The sequence below is a fragment of the Akebia trifoliata genome, chromosome 3 (assembly GCF_017979445.1).
Source record: "Akebia trifoliata isolate Shusen 1 chromosome 3, ASM1797944v1, whole genome shotgun sequence".
NCBI lineage: Eukaryota > Viridiplantae > Streptophyta > Magnoliopsida > Ranunculales > Lardizabalaceae > Akebia > Akebia trifoliata.
Genome location: NC_141377.1, coordinates 48980500 through 49004946, shown reverse-complemented (window position 1 = coordinate 49004946; position 24447 = coordinate 48980500). Strand labels below are relative to the sequence as shown.

The window sequence follows — 24447 nt, the reverse complement described above, 5'->3', positions numbered from 1 at the left end:
TTTCCATTAAAGGGGATTTAGCCTCTCAATGATAGAGCACACTTACGTTGTAATTTACATGGTAAGCGTTTTCCCTACAAATCCTATTTATTCATAAATATCTCAAAAGAAAATAAAGAAGCCAAGATCATCAATTTGTTTATCTTCCACTATAATTACATGCGTAGTAGGGTCAAAGACTTGACTAAAAAAAAACTACCAAATAAATAGAATCACCAGAAACTTGAATCGATCCCTTGATACCCATATTAGTTTCGATTTATTAAAGACTTCACATGATAGTGCAACTATCGTCATGCTGAACTTGTTGATAGTAGTACCCAGAAGGGGCAATAGGCTGAACTTCGTAATGGTACACAGGTGTGGACCAAACCATGGGTGCTATTGCTTCACTCTTCTTCTCCTCCTCTTTTTTTTCCCCAATAGGTGTCACACTAACCAGCTCTGTGCGCCCAACTTTCTTCCTAATCAACATTGTAAGCTCTGTTGAATCAATCCCCTCACCAGTAACAGCTATTTGATTCTTCTCATCACCTTTTACTTCTGCTTTTTCAACACCTGCATCACCATTCACCAACACCAGATTAATTTGCCACAATTTGCCTAGACTGACTCAGTGAGTCAATCCAATATTCTCAACTCAATTTGAAATATCTAATATGATTTCTTACCTGGTACACCAACTGCAATCTTCAGAGCTTTTGTCCGGGACTTCTGTCCATTCATCGAGATCTTTATCACGATCGTTTGCTGTAAACAAAGTATTACCATCAAGTTAGAGTTAGATGAACAAGCTTAATTAATATAATCTAATTTTACAAATATATATGTATGTATCGTCAAACCAATATATGTTTTATAATTCATGCACACCTTCATCGTCTTAATATCTTTATCAAGGGACTCAGTGAAATTAACTACTCTCCTTCTCACTCTCTGTTTCTTAATAGAAGTAGTGAGTTTTGGTAGAGTCCCTCGTAGTCTCCTCTATTTATAGATCTACTTTCTTTTGAGGAGATTCACTCAATATTACTTTTTTCCTTAAAAGTAAAGAAAACGCGGTTAGTGCTTTCTGGAAAGATCGGTTGAGTACTGGGGCCGGGTCATCTTTTGATTTATCTCATCAACTGAGTCCACTTTATCCTAATGTCATTTCTGATGAAATGATGTTTCATATATATATAATTTTAACATGTATAAAGTTACATCACTGCAAGCTGCTGCTTTTTTTTTTTTTTTTACTTTTATGGCGAGAAAAGAAATCTATGATTATCGGTACACTGTCATCTTAGCAGTGTTGAACATAATGTAAGACGAAGTTGCGTAGCACAACTCTTATGAAAAATATATTAACAAAACTTTTAAATAAAAAAAAAATTAATTTTTATCATTGCCTTTAAATTTTAAGTATAGGAGTTCAGTGACCATGAATCCTAGAGGTTTGATGTGCTGTTCTGGTGGAATAACATCAAAATTAACATCGTTTCACACATAGATGATGTGGATTCATAATTATGGATACTTTTTTTTCTCTCTTAAACGATGTCAATTTTAATGCCACTTTAGCATTTTCCGTTGCAAAAAGCCTAACTGCTTTTTGGATAACATTTGCTTGACGAGACCGACGAGTCGTTGACGAGTCAAAAGTTCAATATACATTAAGATTATAATAAGATGTAAAAGACAAGAAAGTATCTGTTAGGTCAAAGTCGAAGTGTGAAACCAAAAGTCTTCTTTTATTAATTTCAGTGCATGTCCAAGTCGTCACGCGGTTAAGACCTTTGACGGTATAGCTGATTGCGTTGTTGGTAGGAGAGAATTCTTGTTGAGTTGTGCTGGGGTGACACAGGTTTTACTGTGATTCTCACAATTCTGACGTAGACATGCATACATAACCGTTGATGATTTTTACTCGTATCGCGAGGAAATACATTTATGATTGTGTGCATATCCCACATCAGACTTGTGAGAATCGCAGTAAATAATTTTTGTCATTTCAACATTTTACATTCTTGTTTTAACACTCGGATAGGTCAATGATCAGTTGACTGATTGGATTAATCCAAATCAATACCTTCAATGGGTCAAACCAGTCTGTCAAAACGTGAAACATATATATTAGTTTCTCCCAAAATTAGGGGGCATCTTCAACTTGAGTAATTTTATTTTTATCTTACTCAAATTTAAGATTCTATCTATTTCTACCTTCAAAAACATTGATATCATTGTCTTCAACCTTAAGATTTTATTTTTTTGTCCCCAACCTTCAAAACTCATGAAAAAGATGGAAATTTTGAAGAAAAAGATGAAGGAATTATGGAAGAAAATCAAATCAAGGATTAAGGTGATATTGAAAATGATGGATTGAGGATGAGATCCAATAATTTAAAAATAATTCACTATCATAGAGGTTGAAGAGTCTTAAAATGACTTGTTTAATTTTGAGAAAAAAAATCAAGAGTTATTATTATTGTTAAGAAAATGCTGAAGTAACATTGAAATTGACATCGTTTCACACATTGCTAACATGGATGTATATACATAACCATGGATGCTTTCATTGAAATACGAGTGAGAAGTATTTATGGTTTTGTGCACACCAATGTGTGAAATGATGTCATTTTCAATGTCACTCCATAACGACTCTTATTATTATTATTTTGTAATGAGGCGGTCTCTACGGTAATGGGTTGGTCAAATTTGGTTCATCAAGCTTTGCCCCACCCAAAAAAACCAACCTTATCTAACAGGATTAATCCTCAGATTGCACGCACTATCCCACCTTGTCACGTGAAGTTAATTATGTAATCACCTTTTTGGTGGAGGAGCATATACAAATTTGAAGTCAAGACTTGGGGAGCATACTTAATCGCTTGTTACCATCTCAACTAACCCCCGATGGATTGTTATTATTATTATTATTTTACAAGTTGAAGACGAGAGCCGTTAGATCATTTTTTATTAGTCTTTAAGGGAAGACCTCAGTCAAGGGGGTGGGTATGACATCAATTTCAAAACACAGGGGTATCTCAAATATTCATTAAAACGTGAAAGGGTGGATCTAAGAGCAACTCCAATGGATGTCTCTATTTTGGCATATTCTCACATTTTAGAGATGATTCTCTCCTCTAAACCTAAACGAACTCCAATGAGTCCCAACCTCTAAATCACTATTTACATTTCTAATTCATTATTTACATAATAAAAGCAATAACATTGCTATTGGCAACCCAACTTTACTTATACACCCCAAGTTAAATATTAAAAAGGAAAAAAGAAAATTTGCTATTGGCAACCCAACTTTACTTTTTACACCCAAGTTAAATATTAAAAAAGAAAAAGAAAATATGTTATTGGCAACCCAACTTTACTTATTATGCCCCAATTTAAATATATAAAAAAAACAAAATTTAAAATCCACCAATCGTATGAGAAATCAAATTTGGTCTGATCATCTTATGTTTAGTAAAAAAATATAAATATATACATTTAAATTAATTTCATTTATTTCAAAAAATAAATAAATATTCATGATCAAACTTATTTTTTGTTGAATTTGGTTAAACAATTGATTAAATTTGAGTTTAAGATATTTTTATAAATATTTAATAAAAAGAATTAAAAATATTGAATAATTTTTTTGATAAAAATATTGAATAATAATAATGAAAAATAAATAAAGGATAAAAATTATATTTAAAATATATTTTTATTAAAAAAGAAAATTAAGAATTGCATTTATGTAAAATGATGGGAACATAATTGGTATTTGTACAAGATGAATGGTGAAATAGAGACCATCTCTATTTTTGCTTTGTCTTCAATTCTAAGGGCGTGAATAGTGATTTAGAAAGTGTCAGAAATTAAGAGATCGGTTGGAACTTGGTTCAGACTTCAAAGGTCTCTAATCTCTAAATATACACGTGAGATCGTCCGTCTCTTTTAACCTGCAACGTCGTCATTTGAAAAATCTCTGAAATAATGATTCACGTTTTGGGTAATAAAATTAATAGTGAGCTGGAATGGGAATTTCATCAAAAGTTGACAAATGTGAGAAATTTCCCATCTAATAATATATGAGAAAGAGGGAGTGAGTTTTTTGCTCACGGATTCTTCAGTGTGTGTCTGGTGGATCTCGGATTTCTGGGAGCATATATTTTTTTTATTTTTTTCCATTAAAGGGGATTTAGCCTCTCAATGATAGAGTAATTTACATGGTAAGCGTTTTCCCTCCAAATCCTATTTATTCAAAAATATCTCAAAAGAAAATAAAGAAGCCAAGATCATCAATTTGTTTATCTTCCACTATAATTACATGCGTAGTAGGATCAAAGACTTGACTAAAAAAAAACTACCAAATAAATAGAATCACCAGAAACCTTGAATCGATCCCTTGATACCCATATTAGTTTCGATTTATTAAAGACTTCACATGATAGTGCAACTATCGTTATGCTGAACTTGTTGATAGTAGTACCCAGAAGGGGCAATAGGATGAACTTCGTAATGGTACACAGGTGTGGACCAAACCATGGGTGCTGCTTCACTCTTCTTCTTTTCCTCCTCTTTCTTTTCCCCAATAGGTGTCACACTAACCAGCTCTGTGCGCCCAACTTTCTTCCTAATCAACATTGTAAGCTCTGTTGAATCAATCCCCTCACCAGTAACAACTATTTGATTCTTCTCATCACCTTTTACTTCTGCTTTTTCAACACCTGCATCACCATTCACCAACACCAGATTAATTTGCTACAATTTGCCTAGACTCACTCAGTGATCAACCCAATATTCTCAACTCAATTTGAAATATCTAATTTGATTTCTTACCTGCTACACCAACTGCAATCCTCAGAGCTTTTGTCCGGGACTTCTGTCCATTCATCGAGATCTTTATCACGATCGTTTGCTGTAAACAAAGTATTACCATCAGGCTAGAGTTAGATGAACAAGCATAATTAATATAATTTAATTTTACAAATATATATGTATCGTCAAACCAATATATGTTTTATAATTCATGCACACCTTCATCGTCTTAATATCTTTATCAAGGGACTTAGTGAAATTAACTACACTCCTACTCTCTGTCTCTGTCTCTGTCTCTCTCTCTGTTTCTTAATAGAAGTAGTGAGTTTTGGTAGAATCACACGTAGTCTCCTCTATTTATAGATCTACTTTCTTCTGAGGAGAGGAGATTCATTCAATATTACTTTTTTCCTTAAAAGTACGTTGGAGTTTGAACTTCAAACGTGATCATAATGAAAACGCGGTTAGTCCTTTGTGGAAAAATCGGTTGAGTACTGGGGCCAGGTCATCGTCTGATTTATCTCATCAACTGAGTCCACTTTACCCTAATGTCATTTCTGATGAAATAATGTTTCATATATATAATTTTAAGATGTATAAAGTTACGTCACTGTAAGTTTTTTTTTTTTAATTCTATCGCGAGAAAAGAAACCTATGATTATCTGTACACTATCATGTTTGCAGTGTTGAACATAATGTAAGACGAAGTTGTGCACCACAACCCTTATGAAAAATATATTAACAAAACTTTTGAATAAAAAGAACTAAAAAAGTTTAATTTTTATCATGGCCTTTAAATTAAGTATAGGAGTTCAGTGACCATGAACCCTAGAGGTCTGATGTGTTGTAATGATGGAGTAACATCGAAATTGATATCGTTTCACACATTGATGATGTGGATCCATAATTATAGATATTTTTTTTCTCTATTAAATTATGTTAATTTTAATGTCACTTCAGCATTTTTCTCTGTAAAAAGTCTAACTGTTTCTTATATAACATTTGTCTGTACCATGAGACAAGTTGTCGAGGAGACAAAACTTCAATATACATTAAGATTATGAGAAGGGATTAATGAATTTATGAAAAAACATATGTAAAAACAATGTATCATTAATAAATTTTCAAAATACGGGTTAGAAATTTGGGATTAAACTGATTTTTTGTGAGGATGATCTCTATGGTGAGAAGATCATCCAAAAAAAAAAAAAAAATCAGTCCAATCTAAAACTTGTAACTTCATTAAAAGTGATTTAGAATGTGGATCATCGATTTTTTATCAATAATTTATAAATTACTTTTGATAAATTTAAAGTTTTAGATTGAACTGATTTTTTTTTACGAGGATGATCTTTTCATCATAATGACCATCCTCATAAAAAATCAGCTCAATCCAAAATCTTTAACCCATATTTTAAAAAATCAGTTTTTTTACATATGTCCCATGAACGGCACTAAGATTATGATAGGATGTAAAAGATAAAAGTATTTGTTGGGTCAAAGTCGAAGTGTGAAATTAAAAGTCTTTTTTTATTAATTTAAGTGTATGTCCGAGTCGTCACGCGGTGAAGACTTGACGGTATAGCTGACTGCGTTGTTGGTTGGAGAGCCATCAACATCAACCTTTAATAGAATTCTTGTTTGTACACTTGGATAGGATAGGTCAATGACCAGTTGACTGGTTGGATTGATCCAAATCCATACCTTCAATGGCTCAAACCAGTCTGTCAAAACGTGAAACATGTATTTTAGTTTCTCCCAAAATTAAGGGGCATTCTCAACTTGAGTAATTTTATTTTTATCCTACTCAAATTTAAGATTCTATCTATTTCTGCCTTCGAAAACACTGTTATCATTGTCTTCAACCTTAAGATTTTATTTTTCTCTCCAACCTTCAAAACTCCAAAAAAAAAAAAAAAAAAATTTGAAATTTTGAAGTAAAAGATGAAGGAATTGTAAAAGAAAATCAAATCAAGGATTAAGGTGATGTTGAAAATGATGAATTAAAAATGAGATCCAATAATTTAAAAATAATTCACTATCATAGAAGTTGAAGATTCTGAAAATGACTTATTTAATTTTAAGAAGAAAAATCAAGAGTTATTATTTTATTTATATATATATTTTATTATTATTAGAGTAATTGGGAGTTTAGATAGACCCCCAGACCAGAATATATAGAGAAGGGGAAAAAAAGTTACAATCTCACATAGGGGGTCCCAAAGGCATCCTCTCTTACAATGGAATTCATCTCAAACGGAAGATTAGAGGTGGAAATGATTTTAGTGTCTTGAATAGTTAACAATGAAATAAATTTGTCCGCAAGCCTGTTTGTTTTTCTAAAAGTAAATTTAAAGTGAGTGTTACCATACGTAGACCATAAGGCCCAAATTTGGTTAATTAAGGGCTTGACTTTTCATGGGCTATGAAATTCTTTATTAAGGATTTGAATAGCTAGTAGTGAGTTAGGTTCCACTATGAGCAGTTGTAGGTTCAAAGACTTGGCTAATCGAACACCTTCCAAGATTGCTTTGAGTTCGTGCCAAAAGACTGATTTCCTTATAGAACATTCTGCAAGAGCACTCACCACCTCTCCTTTAGCGTTACAAATAACAACCCCTTGCCCACCAATGTCTCTTTTAAAAGAGTCGTCAAAATTTAACTTCCAATGATCAACCTCAGGAGCCATCCATTTACAAACTATGGAGGAAGGAGTATTAAGCTTCATTGAGATACTCTAATTATCTAAGAAGTCTCTATTGTGTTGTACATCCACATCCAAAAGCCCTTGGTTGTTAAATCTATCTTTGATGTCACCTTCAATTGCTTTAAACAGCAAAATGGGGTTTAAGAAGGTATTTTGGAAGATTCTTCGACATCTTTCTCTCCAAAGATGGTGTAGGTAAGCACAAAAAATAGTTTTCTTGATGGTATCAATGGACGATCGTCCTTTGAATTTGTCGCACACCCATTATTAGGTAAGCATTTTGGAAGAGTTATTATTATTGTTAGGAAAATGCTGAAGTAACATTGAAATTGACATCGTTTCACACATTGCTAAAGTGGATGCATTTACATAACTAAAGATGCTTTTCATTAAGATATGAGTGAGAAGCATTTATGGTTTTGTGCACACCAATGTGTGAAATGATGTCAATTTCAATGTCATTCTAAAACGACTCTTATTATTATTATTATTATTATTTTGCAATGAGGTGATCCTTGTTGCAGCGGTTTCGTCCATCGAGCTTTGTCCCACCCAAAAAATCAATTTTATTCAACAGGACTAATCCTTAGACTGCATGCACCATCCCACCCTATCACGTGAAGCCAATTAAGTTGCCATCTTTTTGGTAGAAGAGCATATAGAAATTTGAAATTATGAATTGGTGAGCGTACTTAGTCGCTTGTTACCATCTCAACTAACCCCCGATGGATTGTTATTATTATTATTATTATTAGTATTATTATTATTATTATTATTTTACAAGTTGAAGACGAGAGCCATTAGATCGTTTTTCACTAGTCTATAAGAGAAGACCTCAGTCAAGGGGGTATGACATTACCTTCAAAACACAAAGATATCTCAAATATTCACTAATATGTGGAGGGGTGGATCAAAGAGCAACTCCAACGGATATCTCTATTTTTCGTCTCTATTTTGGCATATTCTCACATTTTAGAGATGATTCTCTTCTCAAACCTAAATGAACTCCAATGGGTCCCAACCTCTAAATCACTAATCACATTTCTAATTCACTATTCACATAACAAAAACCAATAAATTTGCTATTGGCAACCCAATTTTACTTGTTACACTCCAATTTAAATAAATAAAAATAAAAATCTAGCAAGTGTATGAGAAATCAAATTTGGTCTGATCATCTTATGTTTAGTAGAAAATTATAAATATATACATTTAAATTAATTTCATTTATTTAAAAAAAAATATAAAAAAAAATGAATATTCATGATCCAACTTTTTTTTTTTGTTGAATTTGGTCAAACAATTGATTAAATTTGAGTTTAAAATATTTAATAAAAAGAATTAAAAGTATTGAATAATTTTTTTATAAAAATATTGAATAATAATAATTGAAAATAAATAAGAGACACAAATTATATTTAAAATATATTTTTATTAAAAAAAATTAAGAACAATAGTTATCTAAAATGATGAGGACACAATTAATATTTGTACAAGATGAATAGTGAAATAGAGACTATCTCTATTTTATTTTTTTTGCTTTATCTCCAATTCTAGAGACATGAATAGTGATTTAGAGGGTGTATAAAAAATTAAGAGATTGGTTGGTTTTTTATTCAGAAGTCTTTATCTCTAAACAAAGAGATATAGAGACTGGGTGGAATTGCTCTAAATTACCTTAAAGTTTAAGGTTTACTAAGTTTATCATAAATGCACTTGATTAATGAAGGTTTTTCAATTCCATCCAAATTTTAAAACATTAATAGAAGTCATGTCAGAAGTGTGCAATTTTCCTAAGTCTAGTTGTGATTTTTAGTAACGTAAACTTTTGAGTGAATCTACACATTTTTGCTTGGTGAGACATTTCTTGAGTGGGTTTGGCTTATTGTCGTTTTTCCCAGCTACACTGGCAACTAGCATTTTTTAAGTGTATATATATAGGGAAATGTTCAGCACCAAACATTTTGGCAAAACATTTTTTAAAATATGGGTTAGAAGTTTTGGAATGAGCTGATTTTTGGTGATGATGACATCATCACCAAAAATCAGCTCATTCCAAAACTTCTAACCCCATACAAAATGACTTACAAAAAATGGACGATCCACAATTTTTCAACTTGTAAACATGGGGCTAGAAGTTTTGGAATGGGCTGATTTTTGGTGAGGATGATCTCCTCTCCGTAGAGATCGTCCTCACCAAAAATCAGCCCATTCCAAAACTTCTAACTCATGTAGGACAAAAATGGTTGGCTAAAATGTTGGCCCAAATGTTTGGTGCTGAATGGGACCATATATATATATATATATAATATATATATATATATGGGTCCCGTTCGGCACCCTAAGTTTTACCACACACTTTAACAAATGCGTTTTGTCCTACATGGGTTAGAAGTTTCAGAATGGGCTGATTTTTGGTGAGGATGATCTCTATGGTGAGGAGATCATCCTCACCAAAAATCAGCTCATTCCAAAACTTCTAACCCCATAAAAAATGATTTACAAAAAATGGACGGTCCACGATTTTTCAACGTGTAAACATGAGGCTAAACATTTCGGAATAGGCTGATTTTTGGGGAGGATGATCTTCTAATCATAGAGATCATCCTCACCAAAAATAAGCCCATTCCAAAACTTCTAACCCATGTAGGACAAAAAACGTTTGTTAAAGTGTGTGGTAAAACTTAGGGTGCTGAACATTTCCCTATATATATATGGGAAATGTTCAGCAACAAACATTTTGGCAAAACATTTTTCAAAACATGGGTTAGAAGTTTTGAATTGGCTGATTTTTTGTGAGGATGATCTCTAGGAGATCATCCTCACAAAAAATCAGCCCATTCCAAAACTTCTAACGGTGAGGAGATCATCCTCACAAAAAATCAGCCCATTCCAAGACCTCTAACCCATGTTTTGCCAAAATGTTTGTTGCTGAACGGGACCCTATATATATATATATGGGGGACGGTTCAACAGCCCTAAAGTTTGCCAAGTTTGGTGCCAAACATTTTTCAAAATATGGGTTAGAAGCTTTGGAATGAGCTGATTTTTTGTGAGGATGATCTCTATGAAGAGGAGATCATCCTCACCAAAAATTAGCCTATTCCAAAACTTCTAACCCCATCAAAAGTGATTTACAAAAAATGTTCGGCACCAAACTTGGCAAACTTTAGGGTTGCCGAACCACTCCCATAGGGGGCAGTTCAAGGGCCATATGAAAAAACAATGGTTTTCAAAATATGGGTTAGAGGTTTTAGATTCAGTTGATTTTTTGAAAGGATGGTCACTATGATGAGAAGATCATCATAAAAAAAACCAGTTCAATCAAAAACTTCTAAATCCATCAAAAGTGATTTACAAATTATTGAAAAAAATTAATAAAAAATCAACGATCCACATTCTAAATCACGTTTAATGGGGTTAGAAGTTTCAGATTGGACTGATTTTTTTTCCAGACGATCTTCCCATCATAGAGATCATCCTCACAAAAAATCAACTAAATCCAAAATTTCTAACCCATATTTTGAAAATTTATAAATGTTACATTGTTTTTACATATGTTTTCTCATATGTCCCTTGAACCTGACCCATATATATATATATATAGGGAAATGTTCGGCACCAAACATTTTGGCAAAACATTTTTCAAACACATGGGTTAGAAGTTTTGGAATTGACTGATTTTTAATGAGGATGATCTCCACCGTGGAGATCATCCTCACTAAAAATCAGTCAATTCCAAAACTTCTAACCCCATAAAAAATGGTTTACAAAAAATGGACGGTCCACGATTTTTCAACTTGTGAACATGGGGCTAGAAGTTTTGGAATGGGCTGATTTTTGGTGAGGAGATCAAGAGATCATCCTCACCAAAAATCAACCCATTCCAAAACTTTTAACTCATGTAGGACAAAAATGGTTGGCTAAAATGTTGGCCAAAATGTTTAGTGCTGAACGGGACCCATATATACCAACATTTTAGCCAACCATTTTTATCCTACATGGGTTAGAAGTTTTGGAATGGGCTGATTTTTGGTGAGGATGATCTCTACAGTGAGGAGATCATTACAAAAAATCAGCTCATTCCAAAACTTCTAGCCCCATGTTTACAAGTTGAAAAATCGTGGACCGTCCATTTTTTGTAAACCATTTTTTATGGGGTTAGAAGTTTTGGAATGAGCTGATTTTTTGTGATGAAGATCTCCTCACCAAAAATCAGCCCATCCAAAACTTCTAACCCATGTTTTGAAAAATGTTTTGTCAAAATGTTTGGTGCTGAACATTTCCCATATATATATATATATAGGGTCGGGTTCCTGCAACACACATTGCGACACACATATAGACAATGTGTTTGTCTTATATGGGCAAAAATGTTTGGAATGGGCTGATTTTTTGTGAGGATGATCTCTGTGATGAGGGAATCATCCTGGCAAAAAATCATCCCATTCCAAAACTTGTAACCCCATCAAAATTGATTTACAAAAATTGGACGGTCTATAATTTTTCAACAAAAATTGGACGGTCTAGAAGTTTCATAATGAGTTGATTTTTGGCAAAGATGATCTCCTCACTATAGAGATCATCCTCACAAAAAATCAGCCCATTCCAAACATTTTTGCCCATATAAGACAAAACACGTTGTCTATATGTGTGTTGAAATGGTTGTCGTTTGAACCTGACCCATATATATATATATATATATATATGGGAGCGGTTCGGCAGCCCTAAAGTTTGTCAAGTTTTGAGCCAAATATTTTTTGTAAATCCCTTTTGATGGGGTTAGAAGTTTTGGAATAAGCTCATTTTTTGTAAGGATGATCTCTATGGTGAAGAGATCATCCTCATAAAAAATCAGCTCATTTTGAAACTTCTAACCCTAGTTTACAAGTTGAAGAATCGTGGACCGTCTAATTTTTGTAAATCACTTTTGATGGGGTTAGAAGTTTTGGAATAGGCTGATTTTTGGTGAGGATGATCTCCTCATCACAGAGATCATCCTCACAAAAACTCAGCTTATTCCAAAGCTTCTAACCCATATTTTGAAAAAAAATTGGCAAACTTTAGGGCTACTGAACCGTCCCCCCCATATATATTATATATATATATATATATTATATATATATATATATATGGGTCTCGTTCAATGGCAAACATTTTGGCAAACACTTTTTCAAAACATGGGTTAGAGGTCTTGGAATGGGCTGATTTTTGGTGAGGATGATCTCTACGGTGAGGAGATCATCATCACCTAAAATCAGCCCATTCCAAAACTTCTAGCCCCAGTTTACAAGTTGAAAAATCGTGAACCGTTCATTTTTTGTAAATCATTTTTGATGGGGTTAGAAGTTTTGGAATGGGCTGATTTTAGGTGATGATGATCTCCTCACCGTAGAGATCATCCTCACCAAAAATCAGCCCATTCCAAGACCTCTAACCCATGTTTTGAAAAATGTGTTTGCCAAAATGTTGGCCATTGAACGCTACCCTATATCTATATATATATATATTCTTAAACAACAAATATCATTGTTGTTATAATTTTTATACTTAAATTGTTTTTTTTTATTATAAATAAAATGAATTTATTAAAAAGAATGAAAATTAGAAAAAATGATGTAAAGAAACCTACCTACAAATATAGGATAAAGAGAAAAATTTGCAAAGACTACGCATCAGAGAGGAAAGTATGATTTATTGGAACAAATGCCCAACCTTTCGAATTCCCGGCATTTTGTTTCCTTCCAAATACCCCATGATTTGCCTACTAATTAACAAAGGACATGGGATAATAGAAAACGCAAATTAAGAGTAAATAAAGAGATAAAATTATGTCAGACTGTATAGGTGAAGTGACAATAAATCATCTCCTCATCCATTGTGACTTCACCTATACGGTCTGATCCAACACTCATAGGGATTTAGAACTATAATGAAGAAATCATCCTCACCAAAAATCAGTCCATTCCAAAATTTCTAACCATTTGTTTAAATCCTTCGAACACATGCAATATCCCACAAATCACACATATCATATAAGTAGGGATAAATCAATGTGGATGACCAAAGAAGGGATTTGAACTCAAGACCTCTCCCTTTTTGGATACATTACATATCATAATAAGAGTATGCATTACCATGAAGAAGATTATAATTATATGCGATCTAATTAGATTAAATTCTTTTATATTAGAGTTTACTTCTGCATAGAACTCAAATATTTTTCTTGTATATAAATTCCATCAAGATACATGTAAGGTAATCTTATAAAAGAATTAATGTAAGTTGTGAACTTAAAATAAGTTGACAAGTAGTAGTTAGTTATCTCTTATTCACACCTTAAATGCTCACATTTGCATGATAGTCTAGCATGCTTGAATTTTTTTTCTTCCTTAAGGGTTAGAGACGTGATAATTTTCACTCACATATTCACTAATAACTTGTAAATGCTTTCGATCAGAATTTTCCTTACTAAGTTAGTGAGAAATGTTTCGTGACCGGACCACCACTATGTGAAAAAAGCCCAAATTTGACTATCATGGGCCGTCAAATTTCATAAAATTTGATGGACAAAGGAGTCGAATTAACGTCGAATTTTTCATTGTCAAATTTTTATTCTCGTCAGGTTGAAATTGTCAAATTAATGAAGGATGAGAGAAATTTAACAATTCTAAGCCGTCAAATCTAGGAACATCAAGAATTTTGACCATCCTAAACCATCAAAATTCAGTTTCTAAAATTTGTGGGCCTTGGCCAGTCAATTTCTTCTATCGAATTTTTCAATTTTCACGTAATGTGCACCTTGTGGCATCTAAAAACATGATTGGACTTCACAAAGATCTAGAGCACAACATTGTAAGAGCTTTTAAAACAGAAACATTTTAAACATTTTTTTTTCTAATTTTTTAATGTTGAACTTAATTTTAAATTTAGGAGTTCTATAGTCGACTATCTTCAAAATCTTGGGTCAAGTCAAATTTTTTTTTTTTACTAATGATTTTTGAACTCAGCTTGACAATCGAACTCAAAAACTCACTGATATGTCATGCACAAAGAACTGTAGATTCTTTCACTTGGGATACACAATTGTACCATTGGGATATGCAGCTGGATATGGCAGGTCAGTTGGGTATCCCAAGGGACAAAATCTACGGTTCTTTGCCCATGCCACGTAAATGAGTTTTGATTCCCTTGTCAGGTAGAGTTAAAAAATCAACACTTTTTTTTATTATATATATTTTATAATTTGAGTTTTACTTTTGAGTGCTAATATTCTAACTAGAAAGTCTTCACTCTGACGTGGCAACACACGAAATCATAGATTTGTTTCCTTGGGATACACAACTATACATCTTCCGTGTATAGTTGTGTATCTCAAGGAAACATGTTCTGTGTCCTTACCACATCAGTCGAGTACTGTCCGAGTGAAGACTTTCTAGTTAGATAATCATTATTCTTTACTTTTACCATGATATCTAGAGGGTTGGGTTTCCAATGTGACAATCCACGTGGGCGGTGGGCAGATTTGAAATCTTAATTAAGTTAGTCATGCTAGTCTTACTCTTTTACATTCACTCTATGGAACTATAGGCCTTGTAATGATTTGAAAAATAGATTCAAAAAAATATGAAAAATCTGTTTTTCGGATCAAATTCGGATTGAAATCTTATATCCGAAATGATTTCAGATCCCAATTTGATCCAAACATATTTCAATAATTTTTTTATTATTCTTAATTTCATATATATACACACATAGTATTTTAGTCTTTTTTATTTCTCTCAATATTTATAGTAGGAAAATAGATTTTTTTTAAATTTTGAACATTGATAATTTGAAAATAAGGCATATGTTGGGATCGGACCGGATTAGTTTTAGATTAAGGATGAAATGAAATAGATTAGATTCGGTTCACACATTCATTAATCTGTTCGAATTGGATTGGATCAAAGTGACACTGATCCTATATCGAACCGATCCGTTGCCAACCTTATATGGAAGAAGTAAAAAAAAAGAGTCAATGCAAAACTGATTTTAAAAAAACACCATCTGTTAAGTGTATTTGAGAGTCGGTTCAGTATTATTCAAAAAAATAAAAATAATAGAAAAGAAAAACATACCTTTCTTTAAGATACATACGTGTGTCTTAGGGGTTGCTTCCATTTTAGCGTCTTGGTAATAGCCTCTCATCTCAAACGTTCATTTAGCATTTTGGAAAAAAAAAAAATTTAAAAGGTTTTACCAAGGAAGCCAGTTTTGGTTTAATTTTGTAAGAAATATCTATATTGTATATCTATTTTTATCAAATTGAATCAAACTATATTGGGTCTGACATCAAGATATGTAATTGGAATAGAGTAGATCAAATCCGGAACAACAAATATTTAATTGAATCAATTTTAGAACTGAAAATTGTAGAAAACCATAAAGGAACTACAATGTCTTTTGTACATTTTTTGATTTGTGGTACTCTAGGCCCATGTTACTAAATTTTCAATTACTTTTGGATGGTGAATGAATAATTAAAGTATGTTGACTAGCATATTTAATTCGAAATTTGTACAAATTCATCAATACGAGCTCATGAATTCGAATAAATAAATAGAGCTTCTATTGCCACACCAACTTTTACTAAGAGCATCTTGGGATGTGCATTAATTCTTTGGTGATTTCATAAGAATTGATGTGCTCTTAAGAAAAATTGGTGTAGCAATATAATCTCTCTAAACAAATCATGCAAATGAAGCACGTGAGATGTCCTCATAAATGGTGGAGTGGCATAACTCATATATTATCAGCCTCATGACATGAAATATACATTTAGGGTGATTTAGAAATGGCCCCCCACTTTTTGGTGAATATTAGAGTTACCCTCGTACATTCTGAAACCATGGCATGCATCTCTTGACCTCAGATTTCTTAATAGATTAATAGAAAAAGACCTAAATGCAATCGTCAGTATTTCTTGTCAAAAATCCTTAATTTTTTTTCTCCTAAAACTAGTCGTCTTCAAGCTCTCCAATCTTTATGATCTTCTTCTATAATCCTCCTAATCTTTATATCCAATTCATCATTTTCAACTAAAGGTTAGTCCTTCGTACAAAAGTTAGAACTTTTTTTAGCAAAAAATTCATAGTTTTAATCTTTTCAAAATATTTATTTTATTTTTCTCTCTAATTAAAAAATCTTCAAGTTCTTCAACTTTCATGTTAAAGTAACTTTAATCTATTCAATTTTATCTCTTATCCATCATTTTCTATCTTGCCTTAATTCATGGTAGAAAAACATAAATCTTTTTTTTTTCCAAAATGCCTTTGTTTTGCATTTCAAAAAAAAAAAAAAAAATTATATATATAGGGGGTGGTTCAAGGGACATATGTAAAAACAATGATTTTTCAGAATATGGGTTAGAGGTTTTGGATTGAGCTGATTTTTTGCGAGGATGGTCAGTATGATGAGAAAATCATCCTCACAAAAAATCAGCTCAATCAGAAACCTAAATCCATCAAAAGTAATTTACAAATTATTGACCAAAATTGACAAAAAATTGACGGTCCACATTCTAAATCACTTTTAATGGGGTTAGAAGTTTTAGATTGGACTGATTTTTTTTTTCGGATGATCTTCCCATCATAGAGATCATCCTCACAAAAAATCAGCTCAATCCGAAACTTCTAACTAATATTTTAAAATTTTATTAATGTTGCATTGTTTTTACATATGGCCCTTGATCCTGACCCATATATATATATATATATCAGCACCCTAAGTTTTACCACACACTTTAACAAATGTTTTTTGTCCTACATGGGTTAGAAGTTTTGGAATGGGCTGATTTTTGGTGAGGATGATCTCTATGATTAGAAGATCATCCTCCCCAAAAATCAGCCCATTCCGAAATGTTTAGCCCCATGTTTACACGTTGAAAAATCGTGGACCGTCCATTGTTTGTAAATCAATTTTGATGGAGTTAGAAGTTTTGGAATCAGCTGATTTTTGGTGAGGATGATCTCCTCACCATAGAGATCATCCTCACCAAAAATCAGCTCATTTCGAAACTTCTAACCCATGTAAGACAAAATGCGTTTGTTAAAGTGTGTGGTAAAACTAAGGGTGCCGAACGGGACCCACATATATATATATATATTATATATATATATATATATAATATATTGTATCTTGACTACAAGTTCGAAAGTTGAACTAGATAGAATCTTAAGGTTAAAAATAAGATTATAAATTTTAATCAAAGAAGTTGAGGTGAATGATTTTTTAAAAGAAAAATTATGGGATTTTGACTAAATATTAAAAATGAGGACATTAGATCTATTTACGTCGAGAAAATTGAGGTCAAATAAAGCTTCCAAAACATGAAGGTATCTCTAATATTCACCAAATAGTGGGATGTCTAAATCATCCAATATTTATCTACATATAAAAAAGATGTGTGGAAGCTTATGACAATGAGAATCAGTGATCATCCTATTATCCTGTCTTGGTTGATATTTTAGGATAGACACCGGTGAAGTTCACTAAGATCATGCCCATGCCGTGACAGATTTCCTTGGCGTTCGCTTGCCACTCTTGGGTTGTGCTTGAAAATTTGGTCCAGTTGACAAGTAATATAAATTATTTTATTGGTATTTTTTATTATAAATACAATTGATTGTAAAAGTTTAATGTATGTAATCATTATAAAATGATGTTTTGTAATGATCACCAATTAATCCGATTAATCATGATAATAATTGGTAACAATCATTAAAAGGTAAATGCTTGTTGAGAAGTATTTGCCTCATCCTCGTTTTGATTTGAGATGAGATGAGATGACTTGTGATAATCATTTGAGTTGTGCTGGAGTGACTTCAAGTTAGAATCGCAAATCATCCTTCTGGCCTTGACAAGAAAGTGGATAAGAATCATAGATGCTTTTTTATGAAGTGCATATGAGGCTCTTGAGTTCACTTCAGTATTATTTTAAGAATCATACTGGGGTGACATAGGGTTTATTGGGATTCTCATATTTCTAACGTAGACATCCATATATATCATTACAAAACATCAATGATTATGTGTACATCCCAGTCAGACATGGGAGAATTACAGTAAATTCTTTTTGTCATTTCAGCAATTTTCTTATTTTAATCATTTTAGTGTTCGTTGGTTTTGCAAAGAATTGTGTTGGGGTGACACAATGACGTATATAACCGTTGATGCTTTTCGTGAGATACAAGTAAAAAAGCATCTACGATTATGTGCGCGCCACCGCGTCCTCGTTTGTGTCACTCCAGCGTATTAGTGTTATACAAATTACAATACTGTGTTTTGAAAGGGTAAATTCGTAAATTCAATGGTAATCTTAACTAAAACCGACGTTTGACGATGTCGTAAAGAGTCGTGCTGGGGCGACACAACATATACTGTGATTCTCACAATTCTGACGTGGATATGCATAAATAACCGTAGATGGTTTTTAATCGTATCACGAGGAAACACATTTATGGTTATATGCACATCCCACGTCGGAGACTTGTGAGAATCGCAGTAAATGCCATGTGTCATTCCAGCATTTTCCTGTCGTAAAACACTTGTGAACGAGAGAGTTCGTGTTTCGTTCGTTAGTAGGCAGCGATTCATTCTCTGAAATTTTGATAGAAACATAAAAAAGAGAGGGGAGAAGAAATTGTTCTACCTCATCGCTATGGAAACCCTAAGCGCATCTACAACTGTGATGTCTTCTTCTTCTTCTTCCTTTTCGATCTTCTCTCCAAAGAGAAATCTCTCTGCAAGAGTTATTCGATTTCCGATCATCACCTCCAAAAGTACAACTCCTCCTCCTCTCTCATGTTTTTCCATTTTTTTTTTTATAATTTTTTTCTGAAAATTTTCTGATTTTGAATCAGACAATAATAACGAAGCCGATCTCCAATCCGATTCAGAGAACACGAACATCGTTCCTATTCTGAACAATCGCGTCTCCTTTTCCCCTTTTTCAAAGGTAATTGTTCTGATTCAGTTTATTTTTTCCTCTTTTTCATGTATTTGTTTGTGAAAATTGAGAATTTAGGGGTTTTTTTTTTTGTTGGGGATGGGGTGGATGATTTGATATGCTAGGATGCTGCCATGGGCCTGGTTCTGAGTGCCGCAGCTGGTAGAGGATGGAAGACAGGATCTGGAATGGAAGGCCCCTCGGTTCCTGTCGATACGGGTACTGATAAGATCTCAACCTTCCCTTGGTCCCTCTTTACCAAGTCGCCTCGCCGAAGAATGCTCATCGCCTTTACATGTAATATCTGTGGTCAGAGAACCACTCGAGCGATCAATCCTCATGCTTATAACGATGGTACTGTCTTTGTGCAGGTAAAATTGTTGATTTCCCCCTCAATTACAATTTAGGTTTCATTTTTTTTAAGGTTTTCATGGTTGTTAGGGTGTCTAATTATGCTTTTTTTTTATTATTATTGATTTTTTAGTGTTGTGGATGCAACGTGTTCCATAAGTTGGTAGATAATTTGAACCTGTTTCATGAGATGAAGTGCTATGTTCTCCCTAGTTTCAACTACAATGATTCAAAGGGGGATGTCAACTTCAAGTATTTAGATGTGGACGGTGATGATGATGATGTCTTCCCTATCTTATGAGGTGGAGAAATTACGGTCTGTACATTCATGGACTTGTGTCAACTATTAAAACTATGTTCACCCTTGTATATATTGTTCTATTGATGTTCTGAATTAAGTACATTCATGATTAATAATTTTGTACTGGATTATTATAGATTTTCTATACTAAGATTGGTTACAATAAATTTCATTGGACACATATGGATACAATATGTTTTGGTAAACACTTTTAGAAGCTTCGATGTTCTCATACCTGATCTGTATTATTATCATTATGTCCATTTATTTGATGATGGTGATCTCAAATTATTCAATTACGTATAATTGGAACGTGGACACAATGTTTTATTTACACTTATTGTGAAGATTCTGCTTCATGTTGTTGAAGTGCTTGGTTGAGTTTTTTCTGGTCTATTTCTCATGTCCCAAATGCTTATGGTACATCCTGTTGTTACATCAGCAGATCATTTGATTCAACACACTTATATTGCAGTCATCTGAGCCGACTATGTTCTCTGTTGGTTTCGTCTGAGTCCTGGGATTGGGCTTTATACGGGGTATTTTTGAATTGGCAAACCAGGTTTTCTGTTAAATGCGTGTTCTTTGGGGAACTCTCTGGTTTCAGTTATAAGTGAAATAAGATGGTTAGATGTCCTGATGAATTTATTTCTACCCTTGATTTCTTTTATGAGAAGTGCAGTCTGATAGTGAGAGTTAAAATCTTATGTGTGATATCTGCATTAGGTTGTCATCTAATCAACACAGTCATCACTGTTTCACTTGTGCAACTAGCATCCTGGTTCATTACATTCATCATGTTTCACGTTTAGTCTATATTGCTATTGTCATTTTGTGATGCATTTAGTGACGGTCTTGTTGGTGTTTCTTATTCACTTTGGGATTTTTTTTCTTCTTCTGATAAGTGTAGTAATTTTATTAACGAAAAAGAGAGTTACAAATAAAAGGAGGCTGAGGTAGCCCCCAATCAGAAAAATAAGAAATAAAGAAATAAAAACAGAAACAAAGCAACAAAAATCTTCCACACCCCAAAAAAACTACCCATCACTAAGACAGTCCCATCTAAACACAAAGTCATCAAAAGATAACCCTAAGAAATCCTTGTTAAGCTTCGACCAAAGGTAAAGCAAGCCCAAAATCTCCAAGAACATAACCTAAGACGTACTATCATTCTCGTGGAAGACCCTATTGTTTCTCTATTTCCAAAGACCCCAAGCAATAGCTGATGGAAGAGCAGCCTAAAGATATCTTTTTCTAAGAGAGAAGATGTTGAAAGCCCACCATTTCAAAAGAGAAAAGAATGTATGAGGTAAAACCCAATCCACCAGGAAATGAGATAGAAAACACATCCAAATGCCCCGGAAGAAAGGACAATGAATCAAAATATGATTAACAAATTCCCCATCTCTCATATGTTGAGTGTTGTGTTATCTGCCTCCATTCCCGGGTGTCACATGCTCAAGTGTCATGCCCCAGTTCGACCCATGACCCTCTTATATATTTATATATATATATATATATATATATATATATATATATATATATGATAAGTGTTAGATTGTATTAATAAAAGAGAAAAAACAAAGGAGGAGGTTGGGTTAGCTCCCAAGTGAAGAGACAAAGAAAAACAAAAAAAGAAAACCATTAATAACACTACGTATTACACATGGAATCCCATCTAAACACAAAATCGTCAAAGGAGATGCCCAAGAAGTCTTTGCTCAACTTCGACCAAAAGTAGATCAAGCCCAAAATTTACATAAAAATGCCTTGAGGACTCTTTTCCTTACCCTAGAAAACCTTGTTATTTCTTTCTATCCAAAGTCCCCAAGTAGTAGCCGAGGGAAGAATGGTCCAAAGGTACCTTTTTCAGAAGGAAAATAAGTTATAAGTCTACCCTTCTAAAAGTGAGAAGAATTTTTGAGGTAAAACCCAAGATATTTGAAACTGAGCAAAAAATGAATGACTAGATTTCTCGAAAAAAAGAGCAGTGAATTAGGGTGTGATCAACAAATTCCCCATCACTCTTGCATAATGGGCAAAAATTTGGAGTAATCCATCTGTGGGCAATCAAGTTGTCCATAGTTAAAATCCTCCCTAAAGAAGTCAATCTCACAAAGTGGCGTAGCGGAAGTGTGTGAATCAATAGATTCGATAGGTTGTATTCAATGGAACACTCAAAATGAATAGATTCAATTGATAAACAAGCAATAGTTTGAAAGAAAATAAAGCATAAAGCTAAAAAGTAATTAAAAGAGAAAAGATAATTGAATTGATTGATTGATTGATTTTTGGATTTAGATATAGATAACTCCATCATAACAACTTGTAAACCTAGTAATATACTAAAAATTAACATTCCTAACCTATTTATAACATAATACTAACTTTCTAATCCTATTAGAACTCAAATCGAAGACTTCTAAGCACTCTTAATTATAGTCTAAATAATAAAAATAAATTTAAAATAAATTAGAAACTAATAAGGAATTGTACTCTTAACATAACTGTGAAATAAAAATCCTACTAGAACTAGAACTAGAAATAGAAATAAAAATCTTAGTAAAACTCTAACTAGGATTGTAGATGTCCCACATCACAAAGAAGGATACCTTTGAAGGAATTAAAGCATACCACATGATTGCCTCAGAGAAAGATCGATCAACCTGAGGAAGAAGGGATTTGTAGAAAGAATGGACAGAGAATCTCTTATCCTTGGCCTTAATCCATTCTCTTTTATCATGTTCATTCTCTTTGAATCGGACAGAGTTAAGGATTTGAAGGAAAGATGATACCTCAGTTATCTCCCAATCGTTAAAGTTCCTTTTGTACCCTAGATCCCAAGAAGTAGTAAGTCCGTTGTGAGTCAGACAATGATGTATTGAACATTTCTTTTTCATAAAACAAGCGTACAAGGAAGGAAATTGTGTTGATATAGGCGAATTGCCGCACCATTTGTCTTCCCAAAACTTAATTCTATTGCTTGACTCAACTCTAAATCTAATCTCTCCATTGAATTGCTCTACAACCTTAAGGATCCCCTTCCAAATGCTGCAATCATACATGCTTTTAGCCTTACCACTATACTACCCAAAACTCTTCCCCATATTGTGCCTGAATAACCCTCCTCCACCAGCTTTCCCTCTCCTCCCCAAAACGCCATAACCACTTGCCGAAAAGGGATCTATTAGCCAATCTTAGGCCTCTAATCCCCAAGCCTCCACCCTCTTATATTTATAGTTGTACCTTCCCCATCAGATCAGTCTTTTGGGTTAAATGGTTTGTCAGCATAGTATCAGAGCGCTAGGTTCGTATAGGTCATGGGTTCGAGTCTCCTCGAAGGAATTTTCACCCTTATGGGTGAGTGGGAGTGTTGAGTGTTGTGCTATCTGCCTCCGCTCTTGGGTGTCACATGCTCACGTATCGTGTCCTAGTGCGACCCATGACCCTCTTATATTCATAGTTGCGCATTTTCCATCAGATTGGTCTTTTGGGGTAAATGGTTTGTCAACATCATACACATGGGACATAAATTTGGAGTAATCCAACCAAGTAGAATCAAATTATCCAAGAATCCTCCCTAAGGAGGCTAGCCACACAAAGAACGATACCTTAGAAGGAACAAGAACAGACCAAATGATGGATTTAGAGAAAGAGGTATCAAACGGGGGTAGCTTGGACTTTTGGAAGGAATGGACTGAGAATCTCTTATCCTTTGCCTTGAATCATTCCCTCTTGTCATGGTCGTTCTCCCTAATTTATCATGATTTGAATGTTAAAGTTATGTTTTACATTGCTGAATTTTGGGAGATCGAAAAACATCATGTTAATAGATTGATTGTGGCAGAGATGAAGATGTTGAGATAGATGAGTAGGAAGACTAGGATAGATGAAATTAGTGGAGAAGATGTAGGAGTAGCTCTCATAAGTGATAAACTAAGAGATAGTTGATTGAAATGGTTTGGATATACTCAATGAAGGTCGATACAACTCCGGTAATATGCAAGATGTAGGTCCTAAAAGTGCTAGAGGAAGACCCAAAAGAACATGAATCAAGATGGTGAAAATGGATATGACACATTTTCAATAATAGAAGACTTTTTGATTCATTGTCCTTATGTTTCTTTTATTTGGAGTCACTTTCTCTCTCTCTTCCAAGTCAAGTGGGTTTTCCCAAGTTTAGTTTTGTCTTTGTTCATGGGGTGGAGCTACCATGTGTTTTCCAGCAAGAAAATGTATCTTTGGTCCATCTTCCCATTTGCTATTTATTGGGGGCTTTGGAAAGAGAGGAAT

At 33.4% G+C, this 24447-nt stretch overlaps 3 protein-coding genes across 3 annotated transcripts; 1 reads left to right on the top strand and 2 right to left on the bottom strand.

Annotated features, from left to right (window-relative positions):
• Window positions 1-1009, bottom strand: LOC147407601 (heavy metal-associated isoprenylated plant protein 16-like). Its single transcript, XM_086436243.1, has 3 exons — window positions 874-1009; window positions 672-750; window positions 1-558 (listed from the first exon to the last, which is right to left on the bottom strand). The coding sequence occupies exons 1-3, from the start codon at window positions 877-879 to the stop codon at window positions 272-274; spliced, it is 372 nt and encodes a 123-aa protein (XP_086292369.1). The 5' UTR covers window positions 880-1009; the 3' UTR covers window positions 1-271.
• A 3260-nt stretch (window positions 1010-4269) lies between these two features.
• Window positions 4270-5166, bottom strand: LOC147407600 (heavy metal-associated isoprenylated plant protein 16-like). The gene is made up of 3 exons (XM_086436242.1): window positions 5026-5166; window positions 4828-4906; window positions 4270-4715 (listed from the first exon to the last, which is right to left on the bottom strand). The coding sequence occupies exons 1-3, from the start codon at window positions 5029-5031 to the stop codon at window positions 4429-4431; spliced, it is 372 nt and encodes a 123-aa protein (XP_086292368.1). The 5' UTR covers window positions 5032-5166; the 3' UTR covers window positions 4270-4428.
• A 13942-nt stretch (window positions 5167-19108) lies between these two features.
• LOC147407599 (uncharacterized) lies at window positions 19109-20346 on the top strand. The gene is made up of 4 exons (XM_086436240.1): window positions 19109-19335; window positions 19417-19511; window positions 19628-19873; window positions 19987-20346. Exons 1-4 carry the CDS (start codon window positions 19215-19217, stop codon window positions 20152-20154), a joined length of 630 nt encoding a protein of 209 aa, XP_086292366.1. The 5' UTR covers window positions 19109-19214; the 3' UTR covers window positions 20155-20346.
• Window positions 20347-24447: the final 4101 nt, after the last annotated feature.

Excerpts from the sequence above, each read along its gene's own strand:
- LOC147407601 (XM_086436243.1), bottom strand. Across the intron at positions 559-671 it reads GATTGCAGTTGGTGTACCAG|GTGTTGAAAAAGCAGAAGTA; the intron begins GTAAGAAATCAT and ends ATGGTGATGCAG.
- LOC147407600 (XM_086436242.1), bottom strand. Across the intron at positions 4,716-4,827 it reads GATTGCAGTTGGTGTAGCAG|GTGTTGAAAAAGCAGAAGTA; the intron begins GTAAGAAATCAA and ends ATGGTGATGCAG.
- LOC147407599 (XM_086436240.1), top strand. The coding sequence starts at position 19,215 with ATGGAAACCCTAAGCGCATCTACAACTGTGATGTCTTCTTCTTCTTCT. Across the intron at positions 19,336-19,416 it reads TCCGATCATCACCTCCAAAA|ACAATAATAACGAAGCCGAT; the intron begins GTACAACTCCTC and ends ATTTTGAATCAG. Across the intron at positions 19,874-19,986 it reads ATGGTACTGTCTTTGTGCAG|TGTTGTGGATGCAACGTGTT; the intron begins GTAAAATTGTTG and ends TTGATTTTTTAG.